Source organism: Apium graveolens, chromosome 5 (genome assembly GCF_009905375.1).
Source record: "Apium graveolens cultivar Ventura chromosome 5, ASM990537v1, whole genome shotgun sequence".
Classification (NCBI taxonomy): Eukaryota; Viridiplantae; Streptophyta; class Magnoliopsida; order Apiales; family Apiaceae; genus Apium; species Apium graveolens.
The window spans coordinates 26,028,753-26,047,489 of NC_133651.1; the positions used below are offsets into that span (position 1 = coordinate 26,028,753).

The window sequence follows — 18,737 nt, forward strand, 5'->3', positions numbered from 1 at the left end:
ATTTTATTAGCTCCGTAATTCAAACTAACTTAAAATAAATAAGTAGCATAATTGATTATAACTAAATCTGTCAACAATTGATATCTAGTATATTGATAGTAACTTATGTGTTATAAGTTAATTATGAGATTTTGGTTTTCGTGAATTTAGCAATGATTACATCTCAAGAATTCACTGAAATCAGAATCATGATTGTAGCATCATTAGTTGTATGCTAATTTTTGACTTATATCAGTTAATAATATTTAGTTAAGAGTTCAACTGCTAACTAATTTTGAAGTATTAGTATTTGTGACATTACTTAAAACTCCTCTAAGTAATCAATGTTTATCCTTAGTCATTTATACTAATATAAAAAGTGTAAAAATCTTTCTTAAGTACAACTATGGTCAATGTGGATAATACTTTATTAGAAGTAACCATATGTTGTCCATTTAGAATAATTTTTATACTTATTTCCTAAACACTTTGATAATAGATGTAATAGTCAATGAACCAAAGTATATGAAACTTAGAATGTCTTTCTAAGATTGCCAACAAGACAATGTTGGTTAATGTTGCTATATTTATCAAACCAATATTGTTTGAGATATTACAGTTGTTAGGAGTTAACAATTGTATGATATATGAAATTGAATGTTGATGTCTTTTTGATAGATAATTGGTATTTAATTCATTGATATCTTATTTTAATATATGAAATAAGGTGCAACATAATTATTGGTATCTAAATACTTGACAAGTATCATACAATGATATATTGTTAATATTTTGTTGCAGATAATTGTGAGATTTTAAGTTTTAGTGAATTTATATGCTTTGCTATATCTGACAGATTCACTACAATTTGAAATTAACAGCATAGTCATTCTTATTAAGTTTATTTATCAATAGACAATATTGTTGGTAATAGTTTTATAAAGATAGATTATGGAGTTTTTGATATGAATGAGAATTGCTTAGACTTACCCTAAGTGATCAATGCTTTTACAAAAACTCATTCATAATAAAAGATAAAATCTTTCTTTCTCTTCTTAATACTGCTAGGTCATCAGTCTGTGTCTTATCAAATTACTTATCTTTTTAGGCATAAAAACAGACTTGTGCACTCGAATAGTTTTGAGAGAAAATCAAACTTCTTTCTACATTGGTGATTTCTTATTTCATTACAATCCTTTGAAATCACTATTCTACATCATTTTTCTCAAAAGATTAATTGCATAATTTTCATTCATTATAGATCTTAAGTGCATTTTATCTCTACATTGTAATATGTTCTGTGATACAGGTTCAGCCTCCAATGGCCTTCTTTCATTTGATAGTCATGAGGTTGAAAACTCACAACTTCTATCCCAGACTGTAAAGACAAACACAGAAACAGAATCAACCAACACTCTCTTACCACTAAAATGAAGTATGAATGAGCGTGAGGGAGAAAGTGCTTTAGTGCACCACATAAGGAAGGTTCTGAAGTCAACCAAGCAGCTATGTCTCCTACAAAGATGAGTAGTATTCAAACCGAGGCAACTGCTAGCCCCCATATATCTTCTCAAAAAGATGTAATGGCTGAAAAGGCACAAAACAGTTACTAGATTCATCCTCTCAACAGGATGCGTCTATGGAAATTTTCCTGTCGGCCAAGGTATCCGATGTAGTGTCACCACCTCAAACATAAAAAATTCTTGACGCACATGGATATGTTACACACACAAAGGATGAGTTGATGGAAACAAGAGTTTCGACCATTTTAAGGTCAGATTTGATTGTTCAAGGTTTTTAATGGACCAATTGCCTTTACAGGTGTTAGGAGAAGATACTGATCCAATAGCCATATGTCAGTGGTCAGTGTCTACCTCCCCAGGCTTAAATCCCCTTTATACATCCGCGGTTAGTGGATCTGACATAGGTGCAAATTGACAACTTGTTAACAATGATTCATATTTACTTGATGAGTCACAAGGAAATGTCTTCACAGACATTAGAAGGGAACTTTGATCTTTATGCTAAATTTTCTGGATCATTGTTTGCCTTCCCAGAGTTCAAATCTGGAACCCTAAAATGGAAACTAGCAAATTGTAGATTATGACTCAGATTCATCTGACGAGTCTAACGAGGATGGGGATTTGCGAACTCCCATTGCACCACATGTGACCTCCTTAAGGATGGCTAAGGTGATTTTCCTTGCAGGTACAGCTGGACTTTGAAGCTATGAGCGAAGTGATACACTTGTGAGAATGACTGTAAACACGAGTGGAGAGAAGAGTGAAACACATGTGAGGTACATGAAACAGAATCACACACTCACAGTGAGGAAGAAAGAGAAACACCATATCCCATTCCATATCCCTAAACATGGTTCTTGATACTTCGGGTCTCGAATCTGTTTATGATTGGAACCTAACTCTTAGGGACCTAACACTTACAGATTAGATTAGAATACTTCGGGACCTAACAAGTTAAGAGCTAATAATTGGTAACAATTGATGATCTCACAGTTGGGAGGTATAAGGAGTTGGGAATATTGGTTAACAAGATGATCAACAGTGAAGTCATTCTTGCAGCATTTAACAGGAAATGGTTGATCAGACTCTGACTTGTTATTCTTTTCCAACCAAGTGAAATATGAGAACTCCTTCAGACAATGGCATACATTCCTTCTCTAATGGGGAGATAAAATCTTAAGTAATAGTTTGGAGGATTTCTCAACTAAGGGGGAAAAATAGCAGGAAGGAGGAAAAAGGTAAAACACATATACACTACACCACACCATTGTTGTTTGTAACTACAGATCCTATTGTACGGGAGAGGTGGTAAAATACAAGGTGATTTCCTAGTAATCAGAAGAAGTGGTTTGGTTCATCACTATTCTTTATAAGGGGGAAAACTGTTTTCTAAAAAGGGGAGTACCATTGGTTTTTATCTGCGGATCCTATTGTACGAGAGAGGTGGTAAACGAAGGTGATCTCCTTTAAGCAGTTGATTCTCATAGGGGGAAGAAAGAGAGATATGCGCTTCTCAATAGGAAATGTGATTGTACAAAAGAAGCTGCTGATTATTACTTCAAGACTGAGAAGTATTATCTGGCAGAGATTTGAAGAACCAAGGAAATGAAGATGAAACTACTTGAAGATCAGTTCAGTGCTAGAGGAACAAGCATCTTTCATTTCAGTTATTCAAGAAATCTGGAAATGCAGTATTTGATCCAGAAAACCAGTAGCATTATTTACAAGTCCTGGTGCATTACTTTTTCTAGTTGTTAGTTGAGTTATCCTCTCTATTTAATTTGTTTGTTAGGCTTAACAATAAAATAGGGGAGATTGTTGTTGAGACTACGTAGCTGTATGAACAGTTATGTGATAACTCAACACGATAACAACACTAGAACATGACATGTTAATAATACTACGTCTACACAAGAAATCATGAAAAATGAAGACAAGGCAAATACAAAGAATTAGAAGATTAGAAGAAGGCATGAAGTCTATTTACAGTTCACTGAAAGAAGTTCATTAATATGATCATGCCTCAGTGAAGAATAAAGATTAAAGACTTTCAGGGTTTCATAAATGTTGAAGATTCAGTGTATGAGTGCTACCAAAAGATTTCAGTATATTGGCATTGATTGAAGATAGACAGTTTTCGAAGCATATGAATCTGAAGAATTAAAGATATGGTATAGACAGAGGTTAAAAAAGACAACTGCAGTCTTGAAGCTATACTCACTGACAGGTGTTCATTTATATGTTCAAGCGTCGGTGAAGAACAGTGAACGAAGTATTCAAGATTGTAGTAACAATGAAGACGTTGTCTAAAGTACTAGAAAAGATTCCAGTGAAAGTACATTTGTTTGTTAACAGTTAGTGTTCGAAGCGATAAAGTTGTTGCAAGCTTAACAATGTAATCAAGTCTATAATATGAAGACCTGATCGGGGTTAGTCGTCTGTGAACCAGACCAGTTGCACTAGGCGTCAATAGCTCGTAAATGAATCTGGGTATTATTTATAGAAGGATTGTTAAGTTGAGGAACGTACTTGGATTGAACGTTTATCTGTTAAAGTACGAGAAGAGGTGCGCGGGGTATACAGCTAAACAGCTTAGGGGATTAGCGAAGCTCAAAGTTTAATTGTTAAATTAAATAAATTTATTTAATGGACTATATATAATTTATTTAATAAACTTAAATTAATTTATTTTATAAACTTTATATAAGTTTATGTTATAAATCTAAATTAGTTTATTTTTATAAGTTATATTTAAGTTAATTTTATAAATTAATTTAGTTACAATTTAAACCAGAAGAAAAGAAAAACAAAAAGAAAACAAAAAGAAAAACAAAAAAAACAAAAAGAAAAAGGTTACAAAAATAAGGGAAAAGGAAAAATGAAAAACAAAAAAAACAAAAAAAAGAGTAAAAGAAAATGGAAACCAGGGTGTTAGTTTTTGTTTAAGTACAAGGATAGTACTTGTACCCTGGTCGTCATAAGTGTTTTGTTAAGTTTGGTTTAGTACAAATATATGTACTAGTAATAATAGCTTGTCGCCACATAACCTGTATCCTTTGGTCGCCATAGAGATTGAAGTATATCCCCCTGTACACCTTGGTCGCCACAGAGAAGCTAAAGTTGTCGCCACAGAGCACTCCTCTCCTCAGCCACACAATTTTATTAGATATAAGTCTACACTACAGAAGCAGAAAAGTAAGTTGTTATGTTTATCTTCTTCTCCAACAAAAAGAGAGCTGATAAAGCAAGAAGTAAAGATTTATAGAGAAGCTCCGACACCTTGAATATCCGTTTAACTTCTCACCGGAGTAACGTTATAATGCCCGATTTAACTCTTGTATATTCATAGGGGGCAATATAATCATTACCCAGTAATGAAATCCTTAGACAAACAAAAGCTAGATCATTCTATAGGATTTGATTTATAAATCTTTGTGGAAGCTAGGAACTTTGTTGTTCTTAGATTGTAGCCGGTTAATTTATTTACCGGAGTGTAGCAACACCCCTCGAGGATTTATATATGAATATATACTTCCCCGAATATCTTGTGTTCCTCATTTTATTATTCCTAAATACTATTCATCTCAAGAACACGGAACCACTAACCGAGCACTAAATCTATATCCGCTAAAGATTCGAAAGAATTTAGTGATTATCGTATTCAACCCCCCCCCCTCTACGATAATTCGGGACCTAACACACTTCGATGAGTTCAAGCATAAAAGTGTGCTTGATGAGGATGATTTTGATGAGATTCGGTCAAGTTATCCCTGGCCCGACTGTATCGAGGTTTGCAAGGCCAAGTCCAATGAGAGGACTTGTAACCTAAGTAGCACCAGACTGTATTTGTACAAAGCAGCGTTGAAATCCGGGTTAAGGTTCCCACTACACCCTTTCATTGCAAGACTCCTTATCGAGCTGAAGGTTCATCCATGTCATATTTACCCCAACGGGTGGGCTTTCATCATTGTTTTCATTGTAAGATGCAACGATCTTGGTATTCCTTTATCGATGTTTTGAAGCATATTTATATTGAAGGCATCTCCTTCCTCTAGGCCCGGCTGGGTACTACTATAACACATGCCTCGTGTTCCTCATATTGTGAACACTCACTCTCTTTACAACTCGTTTCATCAGTGGAATAAAAAGTTTGTGGTCTTGGAGTGGAAGGAAGGTGACCGGGGAGTATACTTCAAGCGTGATTTCAATTATCCCGTAAACAGTACTCACTATATTTTTCACCTCACAGATGCTGAGCTCTATGATTGTGATCGTCTTATTAAGGATGATGGACAAACTCCTTACTGGGAATTTGTTACGGAGATAAAACTCGTAGAGTCCGACATTAGCAGCCTCTCTAAAGAGGTTATTCATTTTTATTTTATCTCAAACTTGGTCAAGTTTGTTCTTATATCTATATTTCCTTTGTTTTATTTTAGCTGATGAGGCTCTAGATGCACTGACCGACAAGAGTGACATGGTCACTGGAAGGATGGCTAAGGAAGCTACCAAGTAGGCGAACTGCATCCCTAAAGATATAAAAAATTACATCTTTCCTTTGAAGATTCTAGCATCATTTCATTTACAAGCTGGCAAATATAAATATTTGGAATGGATTTATTTTTGAACAAAAGATGTCCATGCCTGACATTGTTCATAGTCTTGGATAATCCTCTCAAAATAAATATTCATCTCAAGTTGCGTGCATCTTTATGAACCTCATATTATTTCGGTTACTCCACAACAGTGGTATCCCCACATGTTAACACTTTGACGTTAATGTCAAAAATGGTTTTGCATATCTTGGAGGTTTAGGCAGGAATAATCATGAAAGTTTAGTTGACGGAAACGCAAAATTGGTCTTAGCATTATCTTCCCTTCAAGCTGAAATTATGGCAATTTGGAAAACTTGTCGTCTTACTTACCAATGTAAATGTTTCTTTGCTCCGAATCGAATCATATTACAGTACTGCCATTACATTTGCAAGTTCTGACCAAACATGTTTCGTAGTATTAAATATTTTGTAATATTTTACATGCACTACACATATGATATGCAAGATTTTGAATAAAATAACGATATTTGTAGAGCATAATTAGCAAAATAATACATTTTACAATATTTTACTTGCATAACACAAGTGGTCTCCAAAGAAATGGTAATCTCCATAAAATTTAACTCTATCCACATAATATTTTATTGTTACTACCGCACCACCAAAATCCGCACTGCACTTTTCAAAACCCGAACTAACCAATATTTTTTAATGTCATTTTAGTTTACAATTTTTGAAACATTGATAGCGGTGCGGTGTTCACGGCACCACAGTCATGCCTAAACATAGGCCCACTTCTAAATGTGTTTACGAGATTAGTGTCATTTGATTCAAATAGTGATTTAAGGCTGTAATCAGGATTCAGGTTAAACTGATATATAATTAATGTATCATTTATAATATTAGCTGCCTGGTTAAGTGCTTGATTTTTAAGTCATAAAATTTTATTAATTTAAAATGTTGTTTTCATTATTATTTTAATAATTTTGTAATAAAACATAAACATTTGATTGCTTAAATAAAATTGAAATACTAGAAATAAAGTTGATTTCACGTACCCCTCCCTCGGATATCAAATATCCAAATCTCGAGAATATAAAAAATGAGATTGAAAAAATAAAATTCTGAACCAAATATCAGGTATGCCACGTGGGGTTGAGATGAACCAAACTCCCAAACTACCCCTCGAAGTGTTCCATCTAAAATTGAAAATTTTTAATATGGCAAGCGGCTGAGCTGCACTGTTCACATGATTCAGCCATGACACGTGGAATATCCAAGTCCGCAAACTTAAAAAAAAACCTCCTCAATATTGCCCGGTCCATACTCAAAATAAAACTTAAAAAGATCTTGTAATCCCTATTATACCCTTGCATTCCCCAGCAACTTCCTGAATTACATACTCCACAGTCCACAAGGTTAGATACGTAATTTTAACTCCCACCACATTTGATAATTGCTTTTTAATTAATCCATTTCACATTTTTTCCCAGAAAATATATATCCGTATAATATTTTTGTGCGTGGATAATTTTTAATTAGGCAAAATAGAAATGCAATCGCTGAGTTTCAAGGCGTTTGTGGAATTTAACGGTACGGCGAGATCGTCGTGTTTACCGAGTCGACTCGGTTGTGTTAGCACGGATTTCGAGGCAGGAGATAGACGGTCAGGATTAAATTATAGATATTATGGTCGGACGTGTAGGATTGTGGCTTGTGCAAGCGGAGCTGAGTCACAGAGTGCGAGTTCGAGTTCTAACTCGTTCTTGACTCGGAGCCAATCTTATGCTCTTTTAAAACAACAGATGGAAGTTGCTGCTAAATCTGAGGTTATTTCAAATATTAATTCATAATGTTTTTTATTTTTATCATATATCATGTATGTATGTTTGTGAGGCGTCGAACTTCGATAAATGAATAAACTCGATAAATAAATAAACTCATGAAATGGAGTACTCTTTTACAATACGGTACCAACGCTACAGGGAAAGTGTATTTTTAAGTTTGATAAATGAATTATCTCGATAAATAAATAAAATTCAGGGGGATTAGGTATTCGTTTACCGAGGTTTAAGGTTTAACTGTATTTATCTTTGGGGTATTAAGACTGATTGATTTTACGGAATGTTATTGAGGTTTTAGAGATTATGACAGAAATGCAAAATTGAAGCTAAATATATTGTAGTTTCGACATTTGGTATGATGTTTAATTAGATTTAAAATAAAATTGTAAATTACGAAAAAAATTGAGGGATGAAGTATTTCCTATGATCTAAGGGGGTGTATTCAATTGGGATTTTGAAAGATTTTTATGGATTTTAGAAATCATGGGGTATTCAATTTGGATTTTAAATAATCTTTTAAAATCTGAAGGTATTCAACAAGGATTGAAAAAAGTCTATTAAAATCTGAGTGTATTCAATTTAGATTTTAAAAAGTCAATCAAAATTTTTTGGTATTCAATTTGGATTTTAAAAAATCCATCAAAATCTAATGGTATTCAAAAGTCCATGGATTTTCTTTTATTTAAAAATGCTGTGGATTTTGATGGATTTGCTAGTACATTTTTAATATCTTGAAATATCTTCAAAATACATGAGATTTTGATGGATTTCTAAAAAACTCCACAAAATCTGCAAGACTCTACAAGATTTTGGATCAACTCCATCAAAATCCACGAAGAATTGAAATCAACGAAAATCTTTTAAAATCCGTAGATTATTAACAATTCTTTAAAATCTGAAATGAATACACCCCCCTAAGACTGTGTAAATGTTTCCCGGTGCTGTTGCAGGGTAATTTTTGATTAGTTTGGTTTTGTGATAGTGTGGATATGAATGTTGGTTGTTATTAGGCGTTGGTTATACCTCAATTAAACTATTTTTTTTTGTTTTAAAAAAATTGTTCCAAGGACTACGAAGAAGCTGCAAGACTTCGTGATTCTTTGAAATCATTTGAGGAGGAGGAACCAGTATTGCACTTAAAGAGATTGCTGAGAGAAGCCATTGCAAATGAAAAATTTGAGGTACTTGTACTTTTTAGTTTTTAATGCGCAATTGCACCCTCCCCCAGAAAAAACCGAGAAGTAACTCTTTGCCATAACTTATAAGGCAATAAATGCTGAACTATTAGCTTCTTTCATGTAGTCATTGTGGTGTATGCAGTTCCTATGGTTAATTTGAGTTCGTAAAGAGATTGAATGAGAAAATGGTGGAAATGATTGGTAAAAGAATATCATTTAAGAGTTAGTATTTGTTTATTTTATTGCTTCGGGCGAGGAGAGGTTTGTGAACTGATTGTGTCATCCGTGTCATATAAGATGCACAGATTACTTAGTAGAGTGCATGCCAACAAATTCTGATGTCCGCGGAACCACAATTCCGCGTCATATCAGATTCTAAAATACATGGGCTACGTATATTTGATATTTCTTATATGCTATTGTAGTCTCTGTATGTTGAATATCATAACTCGAGTTTAATTCAACAAGTGATAAAATGCTTTTCATTCTTCTCTATTTTTTCCAGGATGCAGCTAGATACCGTGATGAGCTAAAAGAAATTGCGCCACACTGTCTCCTGAAATGCTCCAGTGATGCTACAACTTTGGTAAAACCATCTTACTCTGTTATATGTTCTATTGTTGTTTATAATTTAGATTAGTATAACACTATAAGTTCTATTGGGCGGATCCATCAGGTTCCTGCCTTTAATTATCAAATATTTGCACTTTGCTCCGTAGATTGTTTCACCTTTGGTGTATCTTTTTGAACATAAAGCCGGCAGCTGGTTTAGTTTAATGTTGATTTAAAAGTTTTAGGTTAATGTTTTTAAGAACATTAGCAAGAGAAGAAACAGCATTGAGTAATAGAAATGAAAATATGCTAGCTTGTGAATCTGTTTGTGTTGAGTAACCAGCTCATCTAAAACCTTAAGGTGTTAGAGGAAGGCCCCAATAGGATCATATATTTAACACTCCCCCTCACTCGAAAGCCCATTTATGGGTCGAAGAGTGGAACACCGGCACCCATCTTTGGGGTATCAATTGCCTTTAGTGTTCACATTAAATTGTGAGAATGTTGGGGGTGGCTGGGAATCGAACCTTAGTTCTCCCGCCAGCCTAAGCTCTGATACCATGTTGAGTAACCAGCTCATCTAAAACCTTAAGGTGTTAGAGGAAAGCCCCAATAGGATCATATATTTAACACTCCCCCTCACTCGAAAGCCCATTTATGGGTCGAAGAGTGGAACACCGGCACCCATCTTTGGGGTATTAATTGTCTTTAGTGTCCACAATAAATTGTGAGAATATTGGGGGAATCGAACCTTAGTTCTCCCGTCAGCCTAAGCTCTGATACCATGTTGAGTAACCAGCTCATCTAAAACCTTAAGGTGTTAGAGGAAGGCCCCAATAGGATCATATATTTAACAGTTTGTTTTATGAGTAAATAGTTATGGAGTAACTTTGTGTAGACATATTTGTGATTGCTTATAACATTCTCCATTTACAACATGATAGGTCCCAGTCAAAGCAAATGGATGTAATCTTATTTAGGCTAAGATAAAACCTGAGAACAATTTCATTACTTTCGATATCTCCCCTGCAACAACTGCTACTAGCATATATTAGGTTTACAAGTAACTGCCAACTACTACTAGAACATGACTAACTACTCTTAACTGCTACTGACCACTACTCTTGATACAAATAGAGTGATAACAAAAATACACACTAATAATTAGAACTAATATTTAGACACACATAATAAGCACTACTCTAAGACAGATACCTGGGATTTGGAGTAGGTACTAGGTAGTCTAGCTGAACATCTCAGCTCCCTGTGACCACCCGAAGGGTGTGATGAGGACCTATAACAACATTGCGACTACTGTACGACTACGATCTATGTTGTAATTTTAAATATTTTCTTCTTATTTAATAAATGTCTATTACCTCGCAAGTTGCAAAATAATCTCCCAAAACTATATCTTGCAAAATTTGGAATATCCTGAATATCCAAACACAAAGTTTACTGTATGTTTGTGATTTATTTCTTGATTATGCTATGCATATGTGCCTCTGGACAAAGTTTAAGATTTTGTGTATAATAGAAGTCTATCGCCTGCAGGGGATTAAAGTTCAAGTTAGGAGTGTGTACATTGAAGGGCGGAGTCAACCTTTGAAAAGCCAATACTTCTTTGCCTATCGAATTAGAATTACAAATAACTCAAATCGCCCTGTTCAACTTCTCAGAAGGCACTGGATTATAACTGATGCAAATGGAAAAACTGAGAATGTTTGGTTAGTAATCCTGGTCCTACCTTATTCTTAACTTGGCCTTATGGTTTTGGAATATATAAAACTGTGGTTATGCTACTGTTTAGAGCTGATATTCCTTTACAGGGGGATTGGAGTTATTGGTGAACAACCGGTCATACTTCCTAATACTAGTTTTGAATATTCATCTGCATGCCCATTAAGCACTCCTAACGGAAGAATGGTAAGATTGGACAATTTTTGTCATGTTTGTAAACACATGCATATCTTGCTCCAGTTTCATAAATCGACAGATTAGTGCGAGATTGCATTTTACTTTTGAAACCAATTTTTATACCTACATTAATCTCTTCCAATTTGATTCGTGTCTAAGAGTGAGTGTCGGATGCAATTCACAACGGCACAGAATGGAGTTTTTTTTAACCAGTCTTTAACAGAGTTGGAGTCGCTTCTTTTTGAGAGTATAAATTTGTGCGAGAAATCGGAGTCATGTGGCTAATCATCAGTAGACAAATGGTGTGAAAAGGATGCATTGTGCAGTTATTAGCTTCTATTCCCTACTCACATTGACCCTGATGGTCCTAATTCCATTTTGGTTACAGGAGGGTGACTTCGAAATGAAGCATATTGATAAAGTAGGCTCAAAGACATTCAATGCTGTTATTGCTCCCTTTTCTCTTTCAACGTATGGAGATGGCACTGATACTCTATAGGAGGTGACCTGCTAGACAACTTTTTGGTTTTACCAGAAGAAGTTGTATCCCTAAGGTTTACCCGTTGTTTGTATCTACTCCCGGCCAAAGTGCTAATTATAAGTGTGAATAGTTGAGGGATTAAAGCTAGTATATTTTGGTCTCTGTGATAGCAAAGAAGACTTTGTATAAACTTAACAGGGATTTAGGGTAAGATTGTCATCTGTCAAAATGATTTTTCATTTGATTATTATATTTTGTTTATATTTGAAAACAGTATGCAAGGTTAAATGTATAGAGTACAATAGTATTAGATAAATTTGTGTAACTTTAGTGCAATGGAAATTCCGATTTGAGTATAAATTCCATAGTTCCATGTATGGCGTGTTCCTTTTTAATATATTCCTTTTTAATTTCAGTTTAGTTAGTGTAAGGTAATGAGTGACTTGTTAGTTAAGTGCTATAGTTCGAATAATATTGTGTAGCTTTACTGCAGTAGAGTTTCCAGTCCAATTTTATGTTTTATGACTGTTTCTATATCTACTTAAATATATTCCAATTTAAGCAAGTATGCTATATTTTTTCTTTTCATTTACTCATTATAGCATCGTGTAAGGTGATAAATGGCTTGTTAGTTCTTCTACGGATATTTCTTCTTTTTTTTTGTTATGTTAGACCGTATTTACAGTATCAGTGTCCTAATCAGAGTGTTGATCTGCCGTACATAAACTAGAGAAACCTGCATGCTATAACATTATGTAGTTGTCGGCTGTTGTATTCTTAGTGCAAGTTTCATTCAGATCAGTGAGTTTTCCCTAGCATAGATTCCTTTCCTTCCAATTGCAGGAGGCAGGAGTTTCTTGTAAGTGCACGTTGCACTCAACTAAGTGATTTTACCCCTGGCATACATATCTTTCCTCTTGCTTGCAAAATGCAGATGTTAACAAGTGGATCTTCACTTTCAAAAAGTCAACACAGTTATCATGAAACTAGCAGGTATGCCTTGATGTTTCCAACCAGTGACCTAGTGTTTTCTCCAATATTAGAATTGCATATCTGTTAAACATGAATTCGTGTGGTGTGCTTGTATGGTATATATGTATTATGATACTGTGATAGTCTACATTATAAGACAAAATAATTTATCAGTTTTTTTTATAAATATCAGCATAGTAGATCTTAAATCTGTGAACGATGAAAATGGTCTAATTGTTTCTCTCTACACATTTCTAATGCTGGACAAAAAAGCATTGTACCATTTATTAATAAACAGACATGCTCTGTAGTCTGTAACCGAGTAAATATTAACATTGTAAAGTCTTGCCTTCATTTACCTTTGTCGTCTGCTGTGAGGTTAATGAATCTTTTGTTTTGTGATGTCGATGTTCATGAGTACGTAAATGTCAAGTGATTATTGACTGTTTTATGTTCACTACTCTTTATTGTGGGCAATATATGTGTTCACAAATGGGCAATATATAGGCTTATGTAACCGAACATGCTGCATTTTTGTCTTTTAAAAGAAATTACTGCTTGTAGACTGGTAGTGTTTAGTTCTTTATATGCATGTTTATCAGAGGCAATTGTAGATGCATTCAAGGGGATTTAGACTTCATGGGCATTGCGGTATTATATATTCAGATCAGCAAGTCAAATAGATCCATGCCTAGCTCATGGATCTTACAATCTAGCACCTCAAATATTTTTTTATCAATCTCGCTTCAAAAGTCTCCTTTTGATCCTTTGTATATGTATTTTAGAACTAATATTATTGTAGTCAATGTAATTGAGAAATATAAAAAACATGGATATGTGGGTCTTTCCTTGGACGCTAAATATGCTTTATTCAGTTTATTATTCATTTATATGATAAAGTGATCATGAGTCATGTGGAATATGAGCGTCAGCAGCATACATTACGTTTAGCTCATATGCATGTTGGCATAAATTTTTTTTAATTTAGAACGTTTACTTGATTAATTGCGTAGATAATGGAATTGTGTTTTGCAAGTAATGCAATTGTCACTGCATGAATTCTTGCGTGACCTGTTGCTATTGCGTGTTCTATGGGGGAGATTAGTCACTAAGATAATACCATAATTTAGAAATATTTATGCTAATGTTAGAAATATTGTTTTTCAAAATTTCCCGAGATATTTTTTCAAATTTCAAAACTTCTTTAAGACAAGATTAAGGTTTCACAACAAATTCCAAAATTATAAATATCAAAATGATATTACTTTTTATTAGCTATAAATCGATAACACAAAAGATCTTAATGTAAAATTGAACTAAATATCGATAACCACTTTATGACCTCTCTAACCAATGCTCTAAATTAAAGAGCGGAAATCGAAACAAAAACTCCTGTTTATCACCGAGCCCATTTTGTTAATGCAACTTTACATATATGAATATGAGAATACTTTCAATTGGCAATTGATTAACGTGCGAGAGATCCGGAACAAACCTTCAAAGGATCAACAATTACAAATTCACAAATGGCGTGATGCATAAAACTAACAGCGAATCATGTACTGTCAATGAGTCAACTGCTTTATTGCTTGTAACAACTAACAACAATCACAACTTCTGTATTTCGTACTTGAGAAGCATCAACTATAATCCCAGTTCTATTTAGTTGTAGTAAAAAAGATTTACATAATAACATTAAACTAGTAGCCCCCCTTCTTTTAACTCTTTGTTCGCTTAACGTGTATGATTGGAAAATATTCCTTCTTTTTCTTCGTTGCCAAGTTACAGTGATATTTCTAAATGCATTCGAATAGGTTCAATTTGAACTCGATCCATTGACATGGGCGCTGCACTATTAATTTGTGAGCCCTACGCATTTAATCATTTCGCATTAGAAAATATAACAGATCGATAGTAGGCGATGTATGTAATATATTTTAGTCTCCTATGTATGGTGGCTTTTTGGTTCGCACTTTACAACTAAATAATTAGATTACGAAATTACTAAACCCTTAACAGAAAAAGAGCCCCATATTGTTTTTCTATATGAAATTTTGACAGTTAATACCTGAGTCGGTTGTGTTGACTAGACTCTCTCTATATATTGTAGTATTTGAATGAGATAAATGCATACTGATGTTACTATTGGTGACAAAGAAACATCAGGCAGGAAAAAAGTTAAGGTGAAAAGCTTTATCCTTACTTGCTGCAAACAGACAGGTGTAATTCATTAATATTTGCATGGGAATGGGAATATGAGAATGTGACATGAGAATGCTACACACAGTTTATTCTTAACAACATTACATGGGGATGTGAGTTAAATTAAAAAAAGAAGAAGCTTATGCTCAAAGCACATCTCTCTCCCTCCCCATCTCTCTCCTAGTATTGTTTTCTCTTCTCTCTCCATGTACAAAGAAGTAAAGCATCTTGTTGTTCAAAAAAAAACACCACCTCCTCTTGCTTTCTCCTGCAAGTAAGCATCATCCTTTCCTTTATCCACAATTAACAACTACCCTCCTTTCTTATTTGTTTGTATTATTTTATGTTTGTGTATGTATCTTTCTCTGCAAATACTCTTCTAAAGTTTGGCATCTAGGTCAGATTGGCAACCATTAATGAGGGTCAAATGCATATGGATGTTTCTCTTTTCATACTGCAAGTGCATTTTCATGTAAAGTTTTAATTATAATTTTTCTTTGTCTTCTGGATAATGAATTTTTGTTATAATCCATAGTTCTGGGTAGGTTTTGAGTTTTCATGAGGTTTATATGCATGAGTAATTGAGTATAGTTTGTGGCATTGATTAAAGGTCTGATCTTTTGAGTACACATTTCTTTAAATTCATCTTTGATTTCACAATTCTCATATCAGATTTCATTTTACCCGCATAATATACCAGAGCCAAGTTATACCAACTTCATACAATTAGCCAAATAAGAGCATGGATTCTATAACAGGATCATCAAAAAATTCTTGGCAACCGGTCGTGACTACGGATACAACAACTTCAAGCTACTGGGTGAACTGGAGAGTCTTGATTTGTGCCATTTGTCTCGTATCATCGTTAATTTTTACATTCTTCATCATTTTGAAGTACGAAGGGCCTAGGGATTCTAGAAATGGAAATAGAAGAACAGAGGAAGAGAAAGAACATGCTGGATTGGTATATGAGGATGAACTTTGGAAGCCTAGTCTGCGAGGAATTCATCCAGCTTGGCTGCTTGGATATCGATTAGTTATTTTTTTCGTGCTTCTTATAATGCTGAGTTTGAATGTTGCAGTTGATGGAGGCAGCATATTTGATTACTATACTCAGTAAGTTGTCCCATTTAAGTTGTGAAGTATTTTAGAGCATTCCCATACAGACTTGTCTCTGTTTCTATATTAAGGACTTAGGTTATAAGAATAATATTAATAATTTTAACAACAAAGTGAAGTAACTTACATTCATTTCACCTTAACAACTTTGTGCAATGCTAGATTAGGTTCATAATAAGTATTGGTTTATTTTTTGAGCTTCTACTGACTATATTAGGTACTGGACAGGTGGACTTTTACACTAATTACCTTATACTTTGGGGTATGTCCAACACTTCCTTTTACTTCAATGATTATATATAGATAATTCACGCGATGCATTCTTTTTGCGCATGTTCATTGGCATAAACTCAATTAAATTTGTAGCTCGGAGCTGTGCTCTCCATGCAAGGATGTTACAAATATCACAAAAAAGTTGGTGGTAAAGGATCAGGTAACTTAGAGGGAGATGCTGAGCGTGGCACCCACGGTGCTTCTTTACCGGCAGTCAATCCTAACATGGCCATCTCTGCAAGAAATTTGGGCAAAATTGAAGCACACGGTGATAGGCAAATTGCAGGTCTGTGGGGATACATTTTTCAAGTCATGTTCCAGGTAATTAAATACATTACAGAAAATTATTTCACATGTAATTAGGATCTCAGTTTCTCACAAAAATTCTTTTCCAAACAGATGAGTGCAGGTGCAGTGATGCTTACTGACACCATTTTTTGGTTCGTCATTGTACCACTTCTTGCCATTAAAGATTACGAACTGACTTTTGTAAGTGTTCTAGCTTCAATCTGGTTACAAATCAGTCTAATTTGTTTTCACTAGGAAACAATCTTGAATCTTCCCTTGTGTGTAGGGAGTTAAACATTTTATTAAAGTTAAAACGAATTATATCAATTAGCAAAAAAAAAACTGATTATATCTCTCTAAATGCTAGAAACAGTGAGATGATTATCAGGTTAGATTCAACCATATAATTATTACTGAAAATATGTAATGTTGATATTGCAGCTGGTAATAAATATGCATTCAATCAATGTGGTGTTTCTGGTCGGTGAGGCTGCTTTGAATTGCATGGTAAGCTGCATCTCTTGATGGTACTTTTAGCCACTCAGTTTTCGGCTGTGCCTAATCCATTTTCCAGTTTGTTCCTTAATTTCTTTACACTACAATTTCAGAGATTTCCTTGGTTTCGGATTGCATATTTCTTCTTATGGACAACTGTATACGTCATTTTTCAGTGGATTTTACATTCACTCTCCGCAACCTGGTAAGATACTATGTCCTGTCTGCTAGTTGATTAGCTATAGCTGTTCTGTGCACTACAGCTTCTTAACATTTCACCATGTTTCTACTTAAAACAGGTGGCCATATCCATTTCTTGACCTCTCAGATTCATTTTCTCCGCTGTGGTATGAAAATTTAATATCGCTCTGTAACAAAATCAACATACTGAATAATCAGCATTTTCCCCCATGTTTTGTTGTTATATTGAAAGTTGTTCATTCATTGCACCATATATCATTTCCTTCAATATAACCCTTTGAAAGCAATCTAGTTTTTTGTATAATTCTTTAGTCATTCAATCATTCAATTTATTCTCAAGTATCAATGTTCTTTTTATCAACTGGTATGAGTAGACTGGTCTAATTCTTGTGAAAACAATAAATTTCAGGTACTCAACAGTGGCACTTTTGCATATACCGTGTTATGGAGTTTTCGCTTTGATAATGAAGTTGAAACAATTCACATATCTTAGATTGTTTCCTCAGCCGTACCGAAGTGGAACTTGATTCGGATCAAATCAGCACAAATGGAAATCAACTTTTTACTCCTGGGTCTACGGACATCTTACCTTCCAGCATTCGTTCAGTTTGGTTATAGCTCAAACGACAAACACGATTGGATGCTAGAATTTTCTCATCAGGAGAGTTAAATGCATGTTCCAACCGTGTCCTATATAAGATATCGGGTTTTCTAATATGTGGGCACCGGCAGTAGCAAGTACAGTTTAGGAAAAAAATATTCATTCTGCATTGTTTGGTTGTAGAAATATATGTAGGCTCTGTAATTAGAACAAAGTCATCATTCTAATATCATTCTAATCTGGCCCTTTATATAGGTAATTCCTATTGAAATGAGAAATTATTTGATTCACTTGGCATCTTTTGCAACAGATACAGTGCCTTCATTCTTGTTTTTCTTTACATGCCAACATTTTCAAGTTTAAAAATTAACTAATTGAATTTTCTAATGTGTGTCAGTGACCACTTTAATCACTAATATCTATGTATGGGGGATTTTTTTTTGCAAACAATTAAGAACCAATTAGAGAAGACCACCTAACTAATATCTTAATGGGCATTTGTTCAAGTAAATAAGTCTTAAAACGAAAATTAAAAATTAATTTAAGCTTTAGATCA

At 34.2% G+C, this 18,737-nt stretch overlaps 2 protein-coding genes across 6 annotated transcripts; both read left to right on the top strand.

Moving 5' to 3' along the window:
* The first annotated feature begins 7,556 nt into the window (after window positions 1–7,556).
* Window positions 7,557–12,407, top strand: LOC141723712 (uncharacterized). 2 transcript variants are annotated; one of them, XM_074525580.1, is made up of 7 exons: window positions 7,557–7,887; window positions 8,970–9,083; window positions 9,586–9,666; window positions 11,187–11,359; window positions 11,462–11,558; window positions 11,709–11,851; window positions 11,938–12,407. In XM_074525580.1, exons 1-6 carry the CDS (start codon window positions 7,612–7,614, stop codon window positions 11,832–11,834), a joined length of 867 nt encoding a protein of 288 aa, XP_074381681.1. In that variant the 5' UTR covers window positions 7,557–7,611; the 3' UTR covers window positions 11,835–11,851; window positions 11,938–12,407. The 2 variants fall into 2 exon arrangements, with proteins under 2 accessions (XP_074381681.1, XP_074381682.1); XM_074525581.1 differs by lacking the exon at window positions 11,709–11,851.
* A 588-nt stretch (window positions 12,408–12,995) lies between these two features.
* LOC141723711 (uncharacterized) lies at window positions 12,996–18,471 on the top strand. 4 transcript variants are annotated; one of them, XM_074525578.1, is made up of 9 exons: window positions 12,996–13,023; window positions 15,963–16,320; window positions 16,552–16,585; window positions 16,690–16,917; window positions 16,996–17,085; window positions 17,326–17,391; window positions 17,493–17,584; window positions 17,679–17,726; window positions 17,990–18,471. In XM_074525578.1, exons 1-9 carry the CDS (start codon window positions 13,011–13,013, stop codon window positions 18,105–18,107), a joined length of 1,047 nt encoding a protein of 348 aa, XP_074381679.1. In that variant the 5' UTR covers window positions 12,996–13,010; the 3' UTR covers window positions 18,108–18,471. The 4 variants fall into 4 exon arrangements, with proteins under 4 accessions (XP_074381679.1, XP_074381677.1, XP_074381676.1 ...); XM_074525576.1 differs by lacking the exon at window positions 12,996–13,023 and adding an exon at window positions 14,743–15,478 and having other exon boundaries at window positions 15,877–16,320; XM_074525575.1 differs by lacking the exon at window positions 12,996–13,023 and adding an exon at window positions 14,743–15,478 and having other exon boundaries at window positions 15,905–16,320.
* Window positions 18,472–18,737: the final 266 nt, after the last annotated feature.

Bases quoted from the DNA above. Each gene is read 5' to 3' on its own strand.
- LOC141723711 (XM_074525576.1), top strand. From the start codon at position 15,947: ATGGATTCTATAACAGGATCATCAAAAAATTCTTGGCAACCGGTCGTG. The intron at 17,392-17,492 runs GTAAGCTGCATC...CTACAATTTCAG, and splicing joins AGGCTGCTTTGAATTGCATG to AGATTTCCTTGGTTTCGGAT. The intron at 17,585-17,678 runs GTAAGATACTAT...TACTTAAAACAG, and splicing joins CATTCACTCTCCGCAACCTG to GTGGCCATATCCATTTCTTG.
- LOC141723712 (XM_074525580.1), top strand. From the start codon at position 7,612: ATGCAATCGCTGAGTTTCAAGGCGTTTGTGGAATTTAACGGTACGGCG. The intron at 9,084-9,585 runs GTACTTGTACTT...TATTTTTTCCAG, and splicing joins TTGCAAATGAAAAATTTGAG to GATGCAGCTAGATACCGTGA. The intron at 11,559-11,708 runs GTAAGATTGGAC...TTCGTGTCTAAG, and splicing joins GCACTCCTAACGGAAGAATG to AGTGAGTGTCGGATGCAATT.